Consider the following 23580-nt stretch of genomic DNA (forward strand, 5'->3'; position numbering starts at 1 on the left):
TGGCACAGGTTGCCCAGAGAGGTGGTGGATGTCCCATTCCTGGAAATACTTAAGGTCAGGCTGGACATGGCTCTGAGCAACATGATCTGGTTGAAGATGTCCCAGCTCATTGCAGGAAAGTTGGACTAGAAACTTTAAAGATTTCTTCCAGTCCAAACCCCTCTGTGATTCTAGGAAGTAAAGAGCAACATGCAGCCAGGAATTAGAAGGGTAGAAGTGTTAAAGACTTGCTAAAGATGGATGAATTATAAATGAGTTTATAAAAGGTGGAGGGTCACAGAGGTGAAAAAGCTCATGGTGATGCAGAAGGATGAATAGTGGAACAGGCAGAGGTAGGGGAGGGAAACAAAATTGGGAGCTGAGGTGGAAAAGGGAAGGGAAATATATTAATGGAGGTGAGTACAAATGGTGAGAGAAGACATGGGACTAAAAAGAGATGATATCTATGGTTGAAATAAAGCATTTAATATGAGAAACTGAAAAAGAAATCATGATAAATAGGAAGGTAAGAGAGACATAAGAAACAGCAGAGGATGAACGTGTGTCCAAGCTGTGTCCAAATCAAAATTAAGTCAGGAAAAAAAACCCCACCAGGAATGTAGAGCACATTAGAGGCAGAAAAAAGATTGTTGATTTCAGTAAGGTTAAAATCTGTGTAAACCTGGCCCCTGCAGAGGGTTTGCCGAGTCATATCAGAGGTAAAATCTCTCTCCTGCTCTAGGATTTTACTTGGTGTTAGCTGCCTGTGGTTTGCCCCATGTTTTAGTTCCTTGTGAAGCAAACCACATCAGCCAACTCAGTCCACCAGTGGCCTGTAGATTGCTGTACTGCTGATGCTCAGTGGTTCCTAAACAGTTTCCAGACACAGATTTTACCCCTTCTGCCAAAGACTCTTCTGAGGAGTTTTCTCTGACAAACACACCGTAGTTGGTCATGTTTCCTGGATCTAAACAAACATCTGTGAGCATAGGGGATTTAGGCATACAATACCATGTGGGAAGTTGTGGGGCATTGGGGTGGGGGAAAAAAATTATTCACATCACATTTTGGTTTCATTGTGGTTTTGAGGTATTTGGTTTTGTGTTGGCATTCTCTTATAATGTGTGGGTGACTTGTTGTTATAAGCACTGCTTTTTACAGTTAAATTTGATGATTTTTGTAGTCTGTGCGAAGGGAAGAACTTAACCTGTGTGGACTGTGAGCCCATGGACAACACCCTAACTCTGACAACACCTGTTCCAGAGGAGGACATTGAGCTGCCAGCCAGTGCATACTCATGCAGCAAGATGATGGACTTGGCCTTCCTGATTGATGGCTCCAATAAACTCTCAGAGGAGGACTTTGAGCAGCTGAAGACTTTCATAGTTGGTGTGATGAAAAAACTCCACATCTCCCAGAAAAAAATCCGAGTGTCAATTCTGGTGTATAGGGCTGGTCCCACCATCTATCTTAACCTTAAAGATATCAAAACAAATTCCCAGATGAGAAGAATTGTCCAGAACATAAAATACACAGGTGATAAAGAAGCATCTGTCTATGAAGTCTTAAAATACACTGCATTGCATGTGTTTGGAAAAGCAGAAAGGACCAATGCTGCCAAAATTGCAGTGATATTTATAGCAAGCAAGTCTCAAAAAAAAATCCGTGACATGCTTGGGTTTTTGAAGAATAGAGATATCACAGTAATGCCTGTGGGGATTGGGCCACACATCAATGTGGAGCAAGTCAAGTTCATGGCAAAGATGTTTCCAGATAGCAGAGCCTTCCTAGTGAGCAATGTGTTGGAGCTAACAGATCAGAGAGATTTCCTCATTGATCACCTGTGTGATCTTGGACCTGAAGAAAGTCTTCTGTTACCAGCTACATCTGCTCCAGCTATGTCCAGTGTCATATTTCCCCCTTTGGGAGTCACAACCCCACCACCTCTTTCAGAAAATTCTCTTCCCAACAGGCTGGATATTGCCTTTATTGTGGAAGGATCTGACAATGTCGGGGAGGAAAATTTCAATAAAGTCAAGAAGTTCATTGAGAATGTGGTCACAGAAATGGACGTGGGACAGGAAAACATTCACGTTACTGTCATGCAGTATTCAGAGACTGTCAGTCTGGAGTATTCCTTCAGGGAAACACAGTCAAAGGAAAACATTATTGAGAAAGTGAGGAGTATACCCTACCAGGGAGGGAGGGCTACCAACACTGGCAATGCCCTCGATTATATTTCCAAGCACACATTTACATCAGTGAATGGGGGCAGGCATGATGTTCCTCACTTGGTATATATGGTGTCATCCAGTCCTTCCACTGATGTTATCACACGACCTCCCAGGAGCATAAATGTTATTCCCATAGGCATAACCCCCAGTGCTAATATCCAAGAGCTCAGAAAGATCAGCCAGCCTAATGACCCAATTATCTTGAATAGTTACAACAGGCTTATTGAAGAGGCACCTGAATTAGTGCTGCAGTCGTGCTGCTCTCGTGGGATGAGATTTTGGACTGAAATCACAGGTAAGATTGGACGAATTTTCTGTGTGATTTCTTCTTTCCTCTGTTGGGTCTCCTCCATTTACCCTGTGCATCACTGAAATTTGAAGGGTTGCCTTATCTGGTTTGGTGTCTGGCTGTCATAACGCCAAGGAAGGACTGTTTATCTTCTCTGGAGGCTAGGGATGCTGCCCCAGTCCTGCAGAACTGAGCCGAGTCCTGCACTCTGTTTTCTGTAGGCTCAAAGTCTTTGTTTCCTTTTGTCAGCAACGTACGGCAGCTTTCATACAGGTTGGAGAGTGCTAGAAGAAAAAACATTCTCCTGTCTTTATTATTATTCTTCTTTGTTTGAAATAATGTAAAAACTATACTTCCTATTTTTTGAAGAGACATTTTTGGGTTTTTCACATACTTTTTTTGCTTTTGTTTGCTTAGGGGTGAGGCGGGTATTCTGTTTTTTTTTTAATTTTTGTTTTGTTCTTGGTTTGGGTTGGGTTTGTTGTTGCTATTGTCATCTGCTGTTATTTTTTGTTTTAGTCCCGTGAGAGTAAAACAAAATCGGTAGAAATCAGGAACTGAAATATCCAAGTATCCCACTGGATATGAATCTCAAGGCTTTCAATAAAGGGGCATCATTTATTGTTTCAACTGGTCATTATACTGCTTTGTTTTCCAAAATACGACTGGACCTTCCCTTTCTGCTCCCTACCACATTAGCAGATGCCACTTTTGGTCATTATATATAAAATAACTTCTTTCTCTCCCCCATTCACCCTCAGAGTTGTGCAACAAACCCATGGACATCATGTTTCTTCTGGATGGAAGTTCCAATATTGGAGCATCGGAGTTTGAGGAAATGAAAAACTTTGTGCGGGCGTTCATTGAAAGTGTTGTTGTCGGTATGTATTGGCCTTTCAGCTCAAACACAGAAAGATGGTTTTTCTTCTTTTGCTTGTAGGGGACAAACCAGCTTCTCAGTGGAGGTTTTTCAGTTCTTATTTTCAAATTACTCGTTCCAGCCCCTCAAAACACTGACTGCTCAGTGTTTATGTCCTGACCCATGTGGGATGGCTGATGCTTTCTGGGAGCGCTGGGCTCACTGTACTTACAGAGTGTGTACTGATGGGGGATACACCTCTGATAAGGCCATTCCTTATCTTTCATTATCAGTGCAGCTCCCCTGGCAGAATGTCTTGTATCCTGCACGTACATGAAGGGATCATGTGGCACAGGGAGCAGTTTAAGACATCGTGTGGGTTGTAACAAGTCCATTGGATGTCCATCCTACACAGGATCCAAGCAGTATTTAACAAATATGGATTTTTGAAAAAAAAATAGAATTGTATTTTTTGATCCAGCATTAAACCATTTCCATGGAGCAACTGCTATGATATTTATAGTGTTCATACATGTTTTACAATGCATTGATAAAGACTCATTGTGCTTTGTACATAAATACCTTCAATAGGAGGCCATAAAGAGAAGTACAGGCAATCACTATAAACAACATATCGCCTAGTTCAATTCTTCAAATCTGGTATTTTTAACTATCTATATAAATGCTTTGTCAATAGTTTTTGTACTTCTTACATAATGTATAATCAGGATGTCAGAGAGGAGCATAATTTGGAATTTCTCTTCATTCCCCTTCACAGTTCAGGCTCTCTGGATTCACTTTGTCCCATGCACGTTACTCCAGAGCCATATGAGAGAGGGAACTGGGCATGAAATTATCCAGGGAGCTTGGCCCATCTGACAAATGGGGCATCAATCTACCACTTGTGCAAAAAAAGGTGCACATTTAAACAAAACAAACAAGAGGGGTGTTTAGACAATTTTAAAATGGAAAAGGAATAATACTGAATAGAGATCAATAAAATGAAATTCTCCAGTCACTGTCATATTGATCTGGGATAAAATACTGCATGCTGACTCCTGAGAGAAAAACAACTGTTTCCAGCAGTACTTGCATATTTTTTCACCAGGGAATAGTTCAGTTTTGGTCTTTTCACACTCTGATGTAAAACCACTGTTCATTTGTGCCTAATGTAAATCACAATGCTAACGTCTCCTTTAGATTTATTTTAAGACATTCACATCCACTGCCTAAAGTGTTTATTTTCTGCTTCAGGCAATTCTTCAATTCATGTGTCAGTTCTCCAATATGCCAGGGAAAACAATCTAGAAATTTCATGGAACATGCCTCAAGAGACTGACAGGCTTGTAGAGATGGTGCAGTCCATTCAACAAAGGGAGCAAGGTCCTACCAGACTAGGTGAGTGATTTTGTGAATACTGATGTTTAAACAAGGCGGGGAACAAAGCCCTAGAGGAATGCTAAATGCAGGCTGGCTACAAGCAACAATTTATGTCATTGTGGTGGCATTTCTTGTTAAGGTTCAACGTCCTGTTATGGTTCTATGTTGTCTATTAAAATGTATTCATAGGTTACACAAATTATGGTTTGTCTTTAATGTATTATGGAAAGAAGCCTTGAAGTAATGCTCAGGGTTTGCATTCATTATCCTTCAAGCAAGCGAAGCATAATTAAAAAGTCAAGACTTTGATCATTAACCTTTCCATGCTGGTTAGTTGATGAGGCATTTAGGAGCAGAACTGCTCATGCTGACTTCAGGAGCTACCCTTGCCAGATAGTTGTGCTGAGCCAGTGTAACCCATCTGGTTGAAAAATGGCAAAACAAGAGTTATATTCTGTGTGGTTCACTTCCCTCATCCAAGTTGCCATGCTGGTTCCACAGGGACTTGGGCTGGCACAAGACTGGGGATGGTGCCAGGGAGCAGGGAACACAGATTGCCTAAGGCAACACTTCAGCTTACTTGAAGAGTTACTTGTGAAATGCCATTTTCTGTTCCAGACAGACAAGTCCACTTCAATTTGCATGTGCTAAACCATCAGAGATTTCCCACTGGGTCTGTGGAAACTTGGTGCACACACAAATACTAGTTTCAGGTTCAGCAAAAAATGGTTGTCCTACAGCCTCTTTCACCAGATACCCCAAGAATTTTGTTCTTCTGGATTGGAACTACATTTTCTCTGGCAACCACTTAACATCAGGTTCCTGTAAGAGTAGAGGCGTACACAGATTTTTGGGGTCTTTGGATTATAAAGAGTTATTTGTACAGAAAAGTGCAAAATAAAACCTGACTTCCACGGTTCGCAGGAGGATTAGCCCTGATTGCTTTCTCAGCCTGGAGAAATAAAAATACCAGATGGCTGATGAGACTTCTGTAGGCTCGTTGTGGGATAAATTGTTGCATACAGATAGATAAGTTTTGTGAAGTCTTCTATGTAATGTGTAGAGAAAGCCACACGGAACTGCAGGATAAACAGAGCAAACACAACCTTTGGGAAATGAAATGGGAGAGGCAGCCACATAACATCCTTGTTAGTGGTCTGTTTATGTCTCATTGGAAATTCTCAGAGACCATGATTGGGGATGTGATATAATGAACCAAAGTGGAACGGAGTAGAAGTAGTTCCTCCTAATGAAGTCATGAAAATAAGTCACTTGGTGCTGCTCTGCACCTTGTGTCAATGTGGCTGCCTGTGCAGGAGGCAGCATTCCCAGGAAGTGCAGGGTCACTCAGGCCCTTCTGTCTGTGCTTGGGCCTCAGGAAATGCAGAGGTTGCTTGACAAGTGTAGATGGCCCAGTCTGGACACTGCATTTTCTTAGGAAATCTTTTCTAGCCTTTGCTTGATCTGAATTTACCCATTAAAAAATATCATTGCTATCAGAGCAGATCTGTTTCTTCTTATTTGCACTGGCTGCCCTATGGTAGAAGAACAATTCAATGAAATCTTTGCTCCATCTTTGTTGATCCAAATCATGCTATTTCGGTTCAAAATGTGATTATGTGCAGAGGGCAATTGTTGCTGCTGCTGCAGAAGTCTTACTGTAGAAAGCATTCCCTTTCCTGCATCCTTTAGCCATAAGGAAACTCCAGGAGAGAGAGATTTTAGTAGTAAGCAGTAATGAAAAACTACTGAGTATGTGAGGGCATAGAAAGAACAAGAAAAGAGCAGCCTATACCACAAATCTTTCCCATACTTGTGCAGTGGGGCCATTCAATAACATCAGGCAAATTTTGGCTCAAGTAACCTATCAAGAAGCAGCTCTGGGGCTATTCAGACACCATGAAATCGTGTACAACTTCACAAAAAAAAAAACAACTGAAAAAAAAAAAAGAAGGAAACTAACTAAACACTAAAGTTATGTGTGCAGGAGAACTGAGAATCACGTAAATGTGTCTCTGTTCAGCATTTGTGGGTGTTTAGGAGAGTCACAGGGAGCAGATTGAGCAATCCCTACAGTAAATACTGCTTAACACTTTATAAAAACATTATTTTGCTTCCTTATAGTACTAGTAAAAGTCACTCATTTAGGCTATTTTCCTGCCTCAGTCTCAAAATTTGGAGGAAATATGTTCTATGTGGCTCAGCTGTATAAAAGCATCTTTAGAGAAAGAAATATCCCCCCCCAAGGGAAAAAAAATCTTAAATTTATATTTTCCTCCAACTTTCCATCGTTATTAATATATTTGATTAGCAGCATTCAGCTTTGCTGTGGGGATTAAGAAGATATAAATGTCTGTCTCGTAAACCTCCCCTGTGGTTTTGGAAGCAAAGACCCTCTCCATAGCATTTTCCTTATTCATCTCTGTCCCCCAGTGATGCACTCCATACTGAATTTCCAAAATCTTGCCCCTTGTCACCCAAGGCCAGCAGCTGTCGTGATCAGAGGGCTCCCACCCACTGGCAGAGACTTTCACTTGTTCCCCACAAATATAGCTGAACTGGTGATGCCAGCTCCTTTTTAAGACCAGTTTTGGGTGCCACTAATATCTTCCCTGAGCTGTTTTAATTCACTGCCCTTCAAGGGTTTTTTGTTTGCTTTTTTTTTTTTTTTTTCTAGTTCATTTCTTACAAGGTTTGTGAGTTGAATGAGCTCCTGGTGGAGCCTGGGCTCATCAGAAGCCCTTGGTGGTAAGAGAAATGCAGGTTTTGTGACCTGCAGAGACAGGAAAGCAGAGGAGAAGTTTTGTGGCCTGTTCCATTCAGTGGAATTGGACTAAAAGGTTTGTGCTGCTCATGAAAAGTTCAGCACATGTTAATCAATGTGTGTTAATGCCACAATATCAATATTCATGTGCCAGGAACTGACCAGTTAAAGCACTGTGGGATTAGTTTTCAATAGTTGATTGGTTTCAAAATTAAAATAATCTTCTATTTTCAGTGAAAAATCCCAGTTGAGTGCCAAGTGAAGAGCCTAAATTAAGATACAAAGACCAGCTTCAGGATTCAGGACCTAGTCTAGTGGAAGATGTCCCTGCCCATGGCAAGGGGGTTGGATTAAGAGATTAAGGTCTCTTCTAACCCAAAATGTTTTGTGGTTTTGTGATTCTGTGATTGTCATCGCAGGGAGTTGTTCCTGGTTAGACAAGGCCTTGGTTAAATAGTTGCAGTCTGGAATACCCACCATCCAGACAGTGCTGGCTGCTTCTGTATCACTTCAGGTGCTGAGGAACCATTCCATTTTTGTTTCTTTCCCAGGCAGCTTTCAGGACTTGTGGGTGATTAAGATCTCTTGTGGTACCTTTTGTGGTCAAGATGTTACAGAAATGTTAAAGAAACCACTGAGGCCACTTAAAGCACAGATTCACAAGTTCCCAGCAGGAACCTCCATCTGATTGGAATCCCCCGTCTGTCACAACTCCACAGAACCTCAAGGGGCTTTATGTTTAATTCCTTGTTTCAGACAAAACTAAAGACAATAATTGCAAAGGTTGCTCTTAGGAAGTTTTTGCTTTCCCTGAGGCATCCACCAAAATATTAAATGTCTCTGTGCTCCAGATTGGCTAATTCTGGGATGAATCTTAATTTTTATTCCTTGGATATATTTCAAATATTTCTAGGGCATCTTGTGCTCATTCAGTTAATTCCATGATGTCCATGATTGCTCCCAATCCAATATTTGATTTAGATTAACATGCCTTTTTACACATTTTAGCTCTTCCATCCAAATCATTAATGAAACTATTCAATAAGGGAGAATCTAGTGTAATTCCCTGTAGACTCCTAGTAAACACCTCCAACCCTATTCAACAGATTGTGTTTTGTCCCTAAAGCTTGTTTATTCATTTAATAATGATCCATTTAATCAACTTGCAGTCCTTGCAGGAAACTCTGTGTGAACCATTCTGAGTTGTTACTTCAGAATACAAGTCTGACTTTAAAATCCATCAGGTGTCAAGTCAACCAGGAAAAGGTTCTCAAAAAGCTTTTTCAGACTCTCAGAATTTCAGCATCAAATGTTCATAGTCATTATTTCATGATTATTCCAAGTATGAGCATTGAAGGATGGGGGTGCTGTTCTGTGCTTGGAATGATTGGTCTGTCTTTCCTAAAGTAGCCTGTGTGGTTTAAGTGGGTTTTTTGTTTTTCCTTTTTATCTCTTTGCATTTTTTTCCCTGGACATGCCCAATGAGTGGCAGTCATACCCTACTGACTGAGCTGGATGGCTGCTGGGGCTCACCACCTTTGGTGGGCTGAGGGAAGGGCTAAAATGGCTGAAAACAGCCTGGGCTAGAGGAATATATTTCTGCCCATGGCAGGGGAGCTGGAACTGGATGATCTCTAAGGCCCTTTCCAACACAAATCAGTCTGGGATTGTCTGTATGTTTCCATACTGTGAATGCTCTTTTCAGTCTCAATAAAGCCTTGTGCATGGTGTTTTTTAATTCAGTGTAAATACTTGCATTTCCTTTACTGGTATGAAAATGTCAGGTTTCTGTTGTGTTGCAGTCTCAGAGTATGAAGATGTTCAAGTTGGTTGATTTTAGCAGTGAAGAGTTTTTCTTGTGGCCTCTGAGAGATTCGGTATTGCCCTCTGTGATGAGATGGAGAGACGAAGAGCTGAGAAGTGACAGCTTCCAGCTTGGGATGAGGACTTTCTGAATCCCTCTAGCAGGACAAAAGTGTTCGTTTGATTGTGTCTTCAGACACCTGGCTCTTTCCTCTAGAGCTGGCTTCAAAATAAAGGGAGAAATCCAAAGAGTTTTTGCTATGCCAAACCAAATTTTCCATGCATTAAATTGAGTAATCGCTTTTGGGGCCTTTGAAATAGTCACTGGTTCTATTACAATGGTATTTGATTTCTTTATGAGAAATTATAAAAATAATGGATTTTTTTTTTCGGTTTGCAAATCTGTATGGAGTTTCTGGACATTTTTAAAATTAATGTGAGGAGAAAAATGGAGCTGGAGTGTCTGCTGACCACAGCAACCACACAAAAATCAAAGGGTCATTAGAGAAAACAAATACAGAAACTTCAAGTGCTTTTCACAAATGAATGAAAAATCATTTGTGATTCTTACTGTGCAAAAGTTTAACCTAAAATATATTTAAAAGTTAAAAACTGAAATACATTTTTGGTAATTATTTGTAGGACCAAAGGGAAATGACTCAATCTTCTGGCACAGTGACCATCCTAGAGCAATCTCAGGGAGTTTGAATATATTCGTATTTATTTGCTGTGTTTTGTTTTATCTTTCATTATTTCTAGCTCATGTGCCATTCTGTATCTAATATTGAACTTGACAGACAAAACCATTTGTAGAAAGGATTGTGGGACAGCTGTGTAGGACATGAGTTAATAACATGAGATTAGTTATTTTTTGTGGTTAGGAATAGTACTTTGTGGGATGGAATCCCCATCACCCAGCTAATAATGGTGTTTTAAAATGTGTTTTGTTGCAGGTAGAAAAAACTTTCAAAATATTGAGGCTTTCACTGAATATCCAGCTGCTGTTGCTATGTTATTGAGTCACTGAATAGTTTGGTCTGAAACAGACCTTAAAGATCATCTCATGCCACCTCCCTGCCAGGGACAGGGTACCTTCCACTATCCCAGGTTGCTCAGAGCCCTGTCCAACCTGGCCTGGAACTCTTTCAGGGATGGGGCAGCCGCAGCCTCCCAGGGCAGCCTGTTCCACTGGTGCCTCAAGACCCTCTGAATAAAAAATTTCTTCATCACATCAAATATAAATCTCTTGTGTTTTAGTTTAAAATGGTTGCCCTTGTCCTATCCCTACCTGCCACTATAATAAGTTGCTCTCATCCTTTTTTATAAGCTCCCTTTAAATACTGTAAGGCTGCAGTGAAGTCTCCCTGGAGCCTTCTCCAAGCTGAACAATCCTCACTCTCCAAGTCTTATTAGTAATCAGGGCTGAATGAGATTCCTAAAGTTTGTCTATGCTTGCAGCAGCTTGGTAAAAGGACTTTTGCTTCTATCACTGAAAAGGTGTGAGTGATATGGTGCAAGAAGACATCAAGTGTACAAAAATGTTGAGGCGTGCTAAGGTGTACTGTGCTGGTGAATTAACTACAGGCTGACTTCCAGTGTTTTACAAATGCATTTGTTATTATAAATTGTACAGTGAATTCCTCAAGCAAACCTATTTTTGCTCCACAGCTATTGCAGATTACTCAGAGGAAATACTCTTTCAAGTGTTTATTATTCACCAGTTACTGTTTGCCCCAAATGTCACATCAGTCACCCGGTTTCATTTCTGCTTCCTGACCTGATAACTTCCAAGCCCAAAGGAGCTTTTAAGAACGATGCATATCATGATTCCCAGTGTAAATATTTGTGCAAATACATGTGTAAATGCAAGTATTAACAAAGTACTCTCTTGCTGAGGTCATAATTATCAACAAAAATTTGCCTGAGTGTTCACAGATGTTAAATGAAGGGGCAGCAGCTTCCCTTTTAAGTCAGTTTCTGATCTGGTAGCTCAGGTAGAATTTCTTTGCAAGTTTTGTGGGGTTTTGTGTGGGGTATTTTGTTTTGTTTTTGTTTTAATATGGATCACCCAGTTGTATTATGGATTACATAGAATTTAAATTTCAGAGAAGTTTCTGGTAGTGTGGAGGCAAGATAGGCTTTTCACACCTGTAGACAAAGTCGATGAAATTAGGGAAGCACTAGATCTTTTATAGGAGTGAGAACAAGTTGTGTGAACAGCTCATGACGATGCCAAGCTGTGAATCAGCTCGCCACTGGATGTCAGTGTTGCTCGGCAGTTGGAAGCAGGAATACAATCTCCACAATATCTGCTATCCTTTAGGGATGGCAATACTTCTGGGAAAGGTAACTATCGTGGCTAAGGACAGGGAAAAAAATTCCCATCACTGCAGAGACTGGGATGGTCTAGGGATGGAGTTAAGGATGGTTCTTCTGTGTTTGGATGTCATAATAAATAGTGGAAGGTTTTTAACAGCTGAAGTCTTTCATGTAGCTGCAATAAATCAGACATTAGGAGTCCTTTAAGAATAAATATTTTTCACTACCTACTAGCATAACACACTAATGAAAGATTTAGTTTTATAGTCTCCTGTGACTGTTCTACTGTATCTCTCATTTCTCTCTTCATTTCTTCCTAGGAAATGCCATTGATTTTGTGGTCCAGAATGCAATGTCAGAATCCCACGGGGGCAGACCCAGCGCATCAAAGGTTGCGATCGTCATCGTGTCGGGGAGCTCGCAAGACGCTGTGGAGGCTGCTGCCCTTTCTGCAAGAGTGAACAGTAAACCTCCTTTCACTGTCACTATTTATATGTAGGGTTGTTGCTTTTTAAGTAGTGAGCCAGAACAAAAGATGGAAAAATAAGACACTGAGGTGTTCATATAAGTTCTGGAGTTACTGTGCGTACTGTTGTGGTAAGGAACAGACCTGAACAAAACATGCCCTGTGAAGATGCCTTTGAGGTACTGGGAAATTCAGGACCAATCTGCATTTAAGACTGACAGCTTCCCCCTGGACTCATAAATTAGTAGCATTTCATTTTCTGAAATCCTGTGGGTAGACAGGGATAACAGAAATGTGGTTTGATATCATAAATTCAATACTGTTGCAGTACAGTGAAACTTGAAAGGTTCACTCTAATAATACTGCTGAGAAATAAAAATAATCATAAAGATAATGATAATAATAACAATTAGAGGTTCTGGTCAGATTCTGCACTGACCTCTACAGGAATATACTTTTGCTATCAGTGTGCTGCCTGATGATTTTTTGAGTTTCCTGGCTGTTGTTTCTGTACCTCAGCTTCCTCAGGTGTTCAGCTGAGGAACTTTGACTTCGTTTGAAGGTTGCTCTGGGACTTATTGAATAAGGCATGGACTGTATAACAACTATCAACCATTATTTTTAATTAAATGGTTTGAAAATAATCCAATTGCCATGTAACTGAAGAAAGAAAACAGCATATTGAGATTTTTTTTCCATTTAAAAAGAGTGAAGATGTTGTCATTAAGTCTGCAGCTGTGTTTTGTTGCCCATGAATGATCTTATGATGCTTAGGACTAGTAGAGCTCATCTTAGTTAACAGTGTGATTAGAGCAGCATCATTCCAGCTCTTTGTTGCCTTTAGCCACTGTGGGAGAATGATGCAAGTAACACATGATAATTAAGTATTGGAGAAAAACTTTTCCCAGTTATTTTCTTTTTAAAAGCAAATGAAAAAATAGAAGTGATATATAGTCTTTACACTGGAAAATATCTTTAAGATCTTTGTCCAACCATTAGCCAGGCACTGCCAAGTGCAACATCCTTGAAATACTTCCAGGGATGAACACTCCACATCCATGAGCAATTATTTTTCTCCTGTGCTTTGCCTGTTTCAAACCCTTCCTTCTCTTTTTCTAGGGGTATCCCTGTTCCCTGTTGGTGTTGGGAGCAGATACGATGAAGGGCAGCTGAGGACTTTGGCTGGGCCATCTGCTGCTAACAGAATCATGAAGCTCCAGAATTTTGAAGATTTATCCACTATGATCACACTGAACAGTGAATTTATCAAAAAAGTGTGCATGGGTAAGTCCAAAAGTCAAGTGACCTTGTATCTGGAGCATAACACAAAAATCAAAAGGCAAACTCAGGATGATTTTTCTCAATAGTTGAAGGCAATCAGATGCTGCATTGTTAGTATTCCACTGATGATCCTCACAAATGCTGACCTAGACCACCACCATCACTTAGGTGTGAAACCAAATTTGAGCCCTTTAAAAACTTGCTATTGAACTTGCTATTCCAGTTAACCCAGTTCCAGCAAGGTTTTTAGAACTGCTTAGGCCTGATCTTTCAAGCTACCTCCTTAATAAAAATCAATCTTGATCATCAGTACTCAGGACTGGTCAATAACTGGAGGATACCAACAAAATTGAAGCTGTCATGAATGAGTGGAGCACGTTTCAGAAATGTTGTGAGCAAAGATTTTAAGCTATGTGTTTTTCAGGCATTGTTATGTGTACGTCTACAGAAAATTCAGCCAAAATAGAAGGCAAAAATAAAAATTATAAAGAGTTTGCTTTCCCAGGGAAACAGATACTAGGGAAGAAAAGTGTAAAATTTTTTAAATATGCATTCATTTATTTGTAGATAACAACACTCCTCCTCCAAGGAACGTTGCTTCAACACTGACCAGGTTTTTACTTCTTTTACCTCCTTGGTCCGGATATAGATATTTATCCCTCATCTTGTTGTTGTTATTCCTGTTCCAATAACATCCACACGTTCTCACCACAAGTCACTGCCTCGTGGTGTTAGTCATTGCACAGGTTTTTGCCAGCATTACGAGGGCTTAGTTACATTTCCACCACAATAAATGGACTTTTTTTTGCAGAGCCAAGGACCTCTGAGAATGAGGAAGTTGCAGAGTGTTCACAGCCCAGCTTGGAGATATCCGATCAGCCTCCGCTGGGATCACTTCTGGCGTTTTAAAATCTCTCCAGAGCATCAAACAGCTGCCATTTTCTAGATTTAAACAGCTGCCATTTTCTTTCCTCTCCTTTAAAATAAGCTTTTAAAGATGCATTTCCTCTCTTCACACTGTAATATATGTGATTTTTCTTGCTGTAAATTACATTGGTCCAAGATATAGGATGAGGAGCAGGAATTTGGAACCAGTAACTATTTTCTTATTGCAATCTGTGCTATAACCTATCAGTATTAGAGCTGAAAGCTTTGTACTTTTTATGAAAGCTTTTCCAACAGCTCAAAAAACCTTGAACTATAGATATCTCGAACACCTAAAATCTGAGAAATTTAGCTCCCTCTTATGCTGATGATAAAGACTTTGCTAAGGGGTGAAAAATGATATTTTTTTGTGGGGATTTATTTTTTGTTTGGATTTTTTCCCCTGTTTTTTTTGTTTTATGTAAATTTCATACAATCTGTAAAGTATAATTTTCCCCTCTAGACTCATAGACTTGGATTTCTTGTGCAGAGGGAGTCTTGCCTTTTGTATGGATGTGTACCAAAAATAATACCATTAAAAAAGGTTTAAAAGAGTTCCTAAATGATTTGAAAACATGTTACTTATCCTGGAAAAGACAGAGTAGAGAGTGTATATAGGATAGCATATTCTAGTATTCTACAAAGAGTTTGCTAGTGAGTGTTTTAATATCCTAGAGACTTTGTCATGCCATAGTACAAAAATAAAATTGCTTCCAAAATATCTTTAGGTGGGCAGTGAGAGCACAAACACATAGAAACTGCAATTCAGTGGGTACCCTGTGATTGTTTAACTGATTATATGAAAACAATGCTCATCAGTCATGATTAAATGTAAGGAAACTGAATTTGAGTGTTCTTATTACAGCTATTTGTGTAGTTATGCTGTATTGATCTTCCTGCATTTACTAAATGTGGGTGTGGAAATTCTCATTAGCTGCTAATTGCTAGGAATGTTCTCAATGGATCACAAGATTCTGAGGTAAGGCTGGACTGTGCCTCAGAGCCAAAGCCTTGGTCATCCTTTAAGCACCATCTGGGCAGGGCTGTGGCTGTACAAGAATTGTACAAAAGCTGTAGAATTGCAGCCCAGTTATTGCTCATGGAGTATTTTCGGGAGCACTGTCATTTTTTATGCCTTTTGTGACTTACCCTTGTACACTTTAGACAAATGCCTGCAGTCTTCAGGTAGGGATTCACTCTAGCACAAAACCCCCTCAAACTTCTCACAGCTTAAATCAAGTTTTTACATAAGCACTCTGTATTTTGGTGAACACCACTTAAAAGGCTTGATAAGGGAGGGGGATAAACTAAAAAATGTCTGCTTCTCTTTCAGACCCAGTCAGAGAATGCATAGATGAGGATGGGAACAGAAAGAGAGTAAGTGCATTGCCTCAGTTGACCATCTGGCTTCTAAGTTGCAAAGTTTGGGCAAGAACATGAATATCTTCACAGTTAACCTAAAACAAAATGTGTAGGGCAATATTAAGAATTATTTTGGAAGAGGAAAATGTTGGATTTTGAATTGGTGGGATAACTTTGCACACAGAGGAGGCTTCCTCTAACATCACCTCATCTTGGGGAGTGTTGAATGTTACTGAAGTCAGTGCAGAACCAAAAGTTGTGACAGTGTTTGTCTTCCCTGACAACAAAAAATGCACTTCCACCTCCTGGTGAGAGAACTTCTGGGACAACTACACATGGCCAAAATAAAGGTGCATGTGCAGGGACAATGTCATTGTTCAGCCTCTGTCCTTATCCTAGAATTACAAATACTTTGTCCCTATGACAATTTTACAGGAAGATAATTATTGTGTGATTGTTCTGTCTCTAGGGAAAATAGTCTCTTTAGCAATGGAATCAAATGTCTTGGAGTTTGTTTGTGCTTATAAAAGTTCCTATTAGTTTTGAGAAAATGCTCAGAAATGTTAGCAAACTTGTCTGATCTCTCAAAAGTGATCCCACTCAAAAAAAGTGATGTTCCAGATGTTATAAATGGTTCAGATTCTTCCTCTCAGGTGAAATGCCAAGATTTTTCAGAGTATATGATACTTCATGCATTTAAAAATATTAGCATAAGCTTGTGCCATGTTTTCTAGTAGGGATCAGTTATGAGTTCTACTCTGGGATTTATCTTGAATTTCCATAAAAATATTCCTTTGGGAAAAACCAAACCTTGTGAAGACATGACTGTGAGGAAGGATAATAAATGAATATGAATTATCTAAACACAGGAAATATATCAAAGCTGCCTTACATAGCTGGCCTCAATCAGTTGGTCAGAACACAGAAAGGCTTTACCTAAATAAGACACTAAGTATAATCTGATGGCTTTGAGGATGACAGCTTAATTAAGAAAAAAAACCCAACAAACAAAAACTGAACTTGAAAAACTTCTTTATTAAGACAGAAAAAATAAAAAAAGATTTTGTTTGAACTGCATGTGTCCAGGCCTCTGGGCTCCTAGAAGCAGGCACAGGTATGTGTAGATAAATGCTGGGAAGGCTAAATTGAATTTCTGACATGTCAGGTTTCATTTTTGGGGCTGATAAACTTAAAGCACAATTTCCGTTCTGGCTGAAATGCTTTTAGAAGGAAACAGACTGGGCTCCAGTCCATATGAAAATGAACCACACTTTCAAATGGCAGCCTTTAGGGGGATTTTGAGTTGTCTCTCCTGTCAGCCAGGAAAAATAGGTGTTAGAAGGCACTGTGGGGCCACAGCCCTCTGGAGCATCCCATGGAGCCTACAGGACACAGTGGAAGTTCCTGCCCCTGTGGTGCAGCATCCTCTGCTGGGCCTCACTGGCTCCAAGGTGCCACTGTTCTGTTCCCCTCTTCCAGCACAGCCCACGAATCCACAGGGAGGAAGAATCAAGGCTCTTCCTTCCCTGCTTCAGAGAACACAGGCTTTTATATCGACTTCATAATGTTTCAGGCGTTGTTCAGAGAATTCTTGCAGGAGGCTCAGCTTCCCAACTGAGATGTCTGTCATGCACCTGGAGATTGTGGGAACTGGTCTCTTGCAGTTTGTGAGGAAATCTGAGTTCTCAGGATCAAAAATCTCAGCCTAAATCCTATCAGTGTCAGGAATATTATGATTTGTTCCTTTTTCATATTTTGTTTTGCTATTACCCCTACCCCCTATAGAAGGAATAGTCTTGATTAAAGTCATTGTTAGTAGCAGATCAAATGTGCTGGGTCAGGCCAAAAATCTGTCCAACCTCCTGTATTGTGTGGCCAAAAATAGGAGTCAGGGAAGCAATGTGAATAAATATGTATAAAAATTCCCTGAACTATCCTAGCCGTAAATAATTTGTTTACTCAGGAATACCCTGAGCTGCAAGTGACACCTTTTTGTATTTGATAGTGCTTCATAGTTTTGTCCTCTGTGAGTTTGTTCAGCAGTTCTTTGAATTCTTGGAGGTTTGTAGTACTCATCAGATCCACTAGCAAGGAGCTGCAGGAGTGCCAAACATAGACTGTGTAAAGAACCACTAGTTTCATGTTTTAATTTTCCAGTTGGAAGAATATCAGGACAATTTTGATAAATTAGGGTTTTTTAACATAGTTAATTTTCATTGTTAGTCTGGTTTTCAAATTTAGAAGGAGGCATAAAGGTGATAACAGAGGTGCAGGTTTTTGTCTTATAATAGTGGTATTTCCTCATGAAGTGATCTGTAGAGTAATTTGCATTTCTAGGCTGTTTGAGGTGGCAAACCCCATATTCTTGAGCTATTACCATGGCTTTTCTAGTATTGTTCAGCTCTTGGCTTAAAACACAGACAAACAAACAAACAGCCTAATCTAAACTAAGAGATAAGAGCCAAGGGAGCTGCTGAGGTGCGTGGGTCTCTCTCCTGCAGATGCACAGCAAGACACAGAGTGTGCACATCCAGGTCTGCAGGTTCAGAGCTCCCTCAGAGAGGAAGTCTGAGGCTTCCTGCAGTGTCCTGGCAGACTTATCCTTCACAGCTTGGAAACCCTGATTTTGCTTCCCTTTCTGTCCTGCTTTTGCTCCTACAGTTTCATATCAATTGGGATTTAGGCTGTCTTTGTCTTCAGAGTCTCTGTGTTTTCCTCTGCACTAGGATTCTTGAGGTTTTTTATCCCTCAACTCTTTTTTTTTTTTTATCCCTCAACTTTTTTTTTAATGTCTTGTGCTTTATTTTTCTTGTCCAGCTCTTAGATGTTTTCTAGTAAGTGTCCTATTAAAGAGTGAAATAAAACCAATAAATTGTGTATGGAAGCCAGACTTGCACAGCTGTATATGTACCCTTCCAGGTGCTCCACTTTCAGTGAATTGTAGGAGAGACAACTGTAATTAAAAAGTATTCTAGCTCTTCCTGTAAAAATGTTTTTGCTGTCCTTAAAGCTCCTCTTGTTACTTTTTTGTAGCCTCCTCTAGGCTCACAAGCCTGAAAAAAGTATTAAGCAACTTCCAGTTGCCTTCTCAAAGTCCTGAAACACATAAAACAAGTCCAGTAAATTGACCTGTATTTAATATGTAGTTTTCTATGGCTGCAAATCTGGCAGCTCTTGTTTACACTTTATGGCATCCTGTACTCAGAGATACAGAGAAATACTTTCAGAATGTCAAGAATAATTTGTGAATTATGCTGTTACCTAGGTATTTTTTCCCTTTTTTCTTCTCTTCTGTGGGAATGATGGTTAAACTGCAAAGGACAGGATGGGAGATGGCCATGCCCAGTATCAATTCTCTTTTCTTCCCCACGTTTCTGTTTGTGAATATCAAGGAAGGTTACCCAGCTCACAGAAGCACTGTTTCACTTGTACTGGTGCTTCTGGACTCACCTCTGCAGGGAGAGCTCTGAGAAGTGCTGTTTCCCACATTTGGGGATATTCCTGGGAACGTACACCTCAGGGATGAACACTTTTAAAACTCATTCAGCCTTCTTATGGACTTTAGAGCTCTGCAGGATTGGGGCCAGAGAGCTTAGCTTTCTGCAGATAGGAATCCTGAGACACTCCACATCTATTTCTCTGTCATTTATTAGTACATAATCTCAGTGCCTTAAAATTCTGTCTGTCTTTTAGAAAACAGGAATATATTTTAAATTTAATTCATTAACTCTAGAAATCCACTATGTACATCTAATAACAATGATCTGATAAAGGAACATTTTCCCTTAAGGAAAAAAAAGCTGTTTTAAAGTTTCAGAGTTGTTGATAAAATATCTACAATATTCCATGCGTTCCAGTTTGGAACAAATATTCATTCCTGCTGTGCTCTGACCATCTGTGGCTTATGGAAACTAAAGGATTCAAAATTTGAAGTAAAGCTGAGGGCAATTCTTTGTTGACTGTGCTCTCCATGCGTATTGTAGGATGGCTGAGCTCTAACTAGAGGTGGTTGGAAGAAAATATCTCCTATTGTAGACTGTTATCCTTAGCTTGGAATTTTAGCCTGCTTCTTAGTGTTTCTGATTTAAACTTTCTCATCCTCATGAAGTCCTTAATACAGTGCATTCCATTATTTATTTTTCCAAGGCTAATGTGAGTACTGCTGCCAGGGTCACTTCACTCTCTGGCTGCAGTTCCGTGGCACCAGCCAAACGTCAAGGTTTTGGTTTCAGTTGTTGCATGTCTGTGTTTCCCTCCCTAGCCTGGTGATAAATGGACATTACCAGACCAGTGCCACACTGTGACCTGCTTCCCAGGAGACTACACAGTTCTGGAGAGCCACCACATCAACTGTGAGAGGATGCCAAAGCCCGTGTGTCACAGCAACCTTCCTGCTGTTAAGGTGGAGGAGACCTGTGGCTGCCGATGGATGTGCCCGTGTGAGTATCCGTCCATGTGTGCCTCTCCCTCCCCATCACCTGAAATGTTTGACCACAAATGTAATGCTGAGTGGCACTTCTCAGCCACTGAACACTTCAAACATGACCAGGGTGGGAGGAATTGCTGTTTAATTGTTGTACAGCCATTTAGGCAAATAATTAGGAGTGTAACAGCCTAACTGATGCTGGAATACCAAATGCTAAAACCTTGCAAGTTCAGGGCCACTCTGAGCTTATTTTTTGCACTAGCAGAGTGACAGTGTTTTATCAGGGAATCTCACACTCAATTTCCAAAGCTGAGTGAGCTGAGAAGGAGGATGTGTGGGAGAAACCAGGAATTTATCTTGACAAGCTGTAAGCATGTGATGGATTCTCAGTCTGTCTCAGAGCTTGAGGGTTTGGCCTGCCCTCATTCAAGCAGGTGTAGTACAAAAACATAACAGAAAATTCTCCCTTATCCAGATAATCTCACACTGAGTGTCTGAACAGAAAGGCTGAACACTGATTGGTGCCTGAGCTGGGATCACAGGAACAGGAATTAAGTGCATGCACTCACATTTAGAGGGTTAGAGGGATGCAGCCCGGAGGCAGGTAATCCATTTATTAAACCATAAGTGGGTTTAAATCTATATTCATATGCTTACTTCTTAAAAATAGATCAGAACCCTATATATATACACACACATCCTCTTCACAACATATAATCTTAATTTAAAATGTCCTCTGCTGAGCTGGCTAATTTAATTACAATTTCTTCCAGCCACTGCTTGAAATACCAAAGCTTGTGGCTGGATTTTGATCCCTGAACTCTTAGACATACACAATTCTTTACACCCCTAGTTTTGGCATTTCCTAAAATTGTATTTGTTGATCTCAACACTTTAAATCTAACATTTCTGGTTTGCTACAAGAACTTTGAATGAAAAAGTAGAAATATTTTAGATGGATAGTCATAAGTATTTTATAATATTTAAGATATAGTCTTAGTGATACCTATTCATAAGAAGTGCATCTTCATTAAAGTTCTTGATTCTAAATATATAGACAGCAACATGAGGGCATTACTTTTGGCATGCAAGACATACCTTCATAAAAAACCTTCTGGAAGGATGAAATGAAATAACCTTTCATACTCTTAGCTGATTATCATGAAAAGCCCTATAGTTCACTTTGAGTTAAGATGAGCTAAGAACTGTTATCTCTTTATGAATTTAATGAGCCACAATATCAATTTTTTTTTTTCCTAAAGTGGTATAACTTGTGAGGGAAAAGTAGGGAGTTTTCATGTTACAGAAGGAGGGAACAGAAAATCCCAATCCCCCTCAGCTGATTAAAAAATCCCATGGCTCAAGTCCTTTTAATGACTGCACAGTGCAGCCAGGGTGATTCTGTGCCAGCTGAAGCAACAGTGGTAGCAGCTGAAAAGGTTGATTCTGATGCTGTGTGAGACAAAACTCTCAACAATCAGTAAAGCAGAGATGGACATAAAAGAAGAGGTGCTGAGTGGGAGCTCAGTGTGAGGCAGCATTTCTGTTGTTATGGAAGGAAACTGGTTAGGCCACCCGTGAAAATGCTGCTAAATTGACTCATGATTCACTCATTTGGAGAGCTGAAGCACAATTTCCAGCCATGGCTTGACAGTGTGGGTGATGTGACAAATGCATCTGCAAAGAGGAAGTCCTTGAAAAAGTATTCCAGATCATCTGAGTTCAGAGGATGGTTCAGGAGTTACATTGCAAAGGTGCTTGCTTGCTGAACTAGTTACAGATTTTACGGCAGCATGATTTGCAATGTGATTCATGGCTGTTGTGTGCTCTTGGACTACTCTGAGATGGAGCATGTTAGTGCATTTTGTGCTACAGAAACCCATGAGAAATTTGAAAGGATTCTCATTCTCTTATTTTTTTAATGTCCATGAATAAGTAAAGATTGAGAAATGTCATTTTATTGCTAATTCATTTCCTTGTTATTTACATATGAACTTTATAAGCATTTACAGTAAAATGAAGATGCCCCAGTGCTCCAAAGGGATACGTCCCTCCCTCTAGATGCTGTTTTTCCTGGGAAATTAAATTTGAAGGTCATTGAATAGGAAAAAGATTATTCTCAGCTAGAAGCAAAGTACTGAATTATTAACCATGGTCATTTTCCTCCTTACATGTTTTGCTGGCATTGATTTTATTGTCCTTATTATCCTTTAACCAAGAGATTTGAAAACTTATGGGCCAGAAGTATCAGGTTTTATTTTGGTTCTTCTGAGATTTATAATCTTCCCTTTTTTTCCAGTTTTTGAAGACAAGGAAGTGTCTTGGAAGCTCAGGACACTGAGCTGTCAGCTGGCCATTGGTTTATCCTGTGCATATTATTTCTCTGCAGTTTTCCTGTTTCCTGTGTGAAAAACAAAGTCCCTGGGTATCAACTTGTGATGTGTTTGAAATGGGTGAAATAGTGTTGTTTGGAATCAAATGTAACACTGTACAGAATATAATGCAATGCAAAGATTGAACAGTGTGTTACAGTCTTTCTACAAACAGGAAAGGGATTTCCCCATTTTATTTTTTAATAAAATCTATTACAAAATCATATTGAATATGAATAAGTTTTAGGCAAAGGGATTTTCTACAAGTTTATCCCAATCTTTTATAATACTTATTGTTCTCAGACAAAGATATTGCAAAAAACCTCCACGTGTGATGAAGTATTTACAAAGTTTCTTTCCAATGATTTGCTGTAGCATTTGCAATTCATTACCTTCCTCTCTTTCTCAATTATTTGAGAACAGTTGTGAGAAATAGTAAAATTTAAAAGCAAATGCCTACAAGATTTTTTTTGTTGTTGTTTATTCCCAGGTGTCTGTATAGGAAGTTCATCTCAACATATTGTCACTTTTGATGGGCTGAATTTTAAGCTGACTGGAAACTGCTCCTACATCCTATTTCAAGACTTGCAACATGATGTTGAAGTCGTGCTCCATGAAGGGTCATGCAGAGCAGCACTCAGGATGAACTGCATGGACTCCATTGAAGTGAAGCATCGTGGTGTGGCAGTGCAGCTCTTCAGAGACATGGCAGTAAGCAAACACCATAAATTCAACTGTGCATTGCCTGCTTGTGCTGTAGAGTTCAGGTTATGGGGACAAATTTGTTCCCTTGATCAAGTTTCAGCCTATTTTTAACATGTCTTCTCCATTTCATGATACAATCCGTGTTCACATAATGAGCCAGCCACGTTTCTCCTCTTGCTCTCCCTGTCGTGCTGGTGTGCCAATGTCAAGAACATGGGATTTGGCAGTGTGTCCCTGACACCTCTGCCAGAAAGGCAGGATTACAGGCAGGACATACTGCACTCTGATTGCCCTCTTTTGGTAGAGGTCCTTCATGCTGTGTTTGGTCCATGGGAGAGCACTCTGTTCCTCACAGAGCTGTGCCTCACTGGCCAGCTGAAGGTCTAGAGAGTTGCCTCTCACCTTGTGTACAACTGG

The 23580-nt window shown here is 40.0% G+C and overlaps 1 protein-coding gene across 1 annotated transcript in view; it reads left to right on the top strand.

Annotated features, from left to right (window-relative positions):
- VWF (von Willebrand factor) overlaps window positions 1–23580 on the top strand; it is a 117246-nt gene that overhangs the window by 63084 nt on the left and 30582 nt on the right. The window contains exons 28-35 of the mRNA XM_063395388.1: window positions 1163–2508; window positions 3264–3383; window positions 4616–4759; window positions 11948–12091; window positions 13213–13377; window positions 15632–15675; window positions 19922–20099; window positions 22949–23169. Coding sequence (XP_063251458.1) covers window positions 1163–2508; window positions 3264–3383; window positions 4616–4759; window positions 11948–12091; window positions 13213–13377; window positions 15632–15675; window positions 19922–20099; window positions 22949–23169 — 2362 coding nt within the window. The remainder of the gene's footprint in view (window positions 1–1162; window positions 2509–3263; window positions 3384–4615; window positions 4760–11947; window positions 12092–13212; window positions 13378–15631; window positions 15676–19921; window positions 20100–22948; window positions 23170–23580) is intronic.

The sequence above is a fragment of the Prinia subflava genome, chromosome 4, assembly GCF_021018805.1.
Source record: "Prinia subflava isolate CZ2003 ecotype Zambia chromosome 4, Cam_Psub_1.2, whole genome shotgun sequence".
Classification (NCBI taxonomy): domain Eukaryota; kingdom Metazoa; phylum Chordata; class Aves; order Passeriformes; family Cisticolidae; genus Prinia; species Prinia subflava.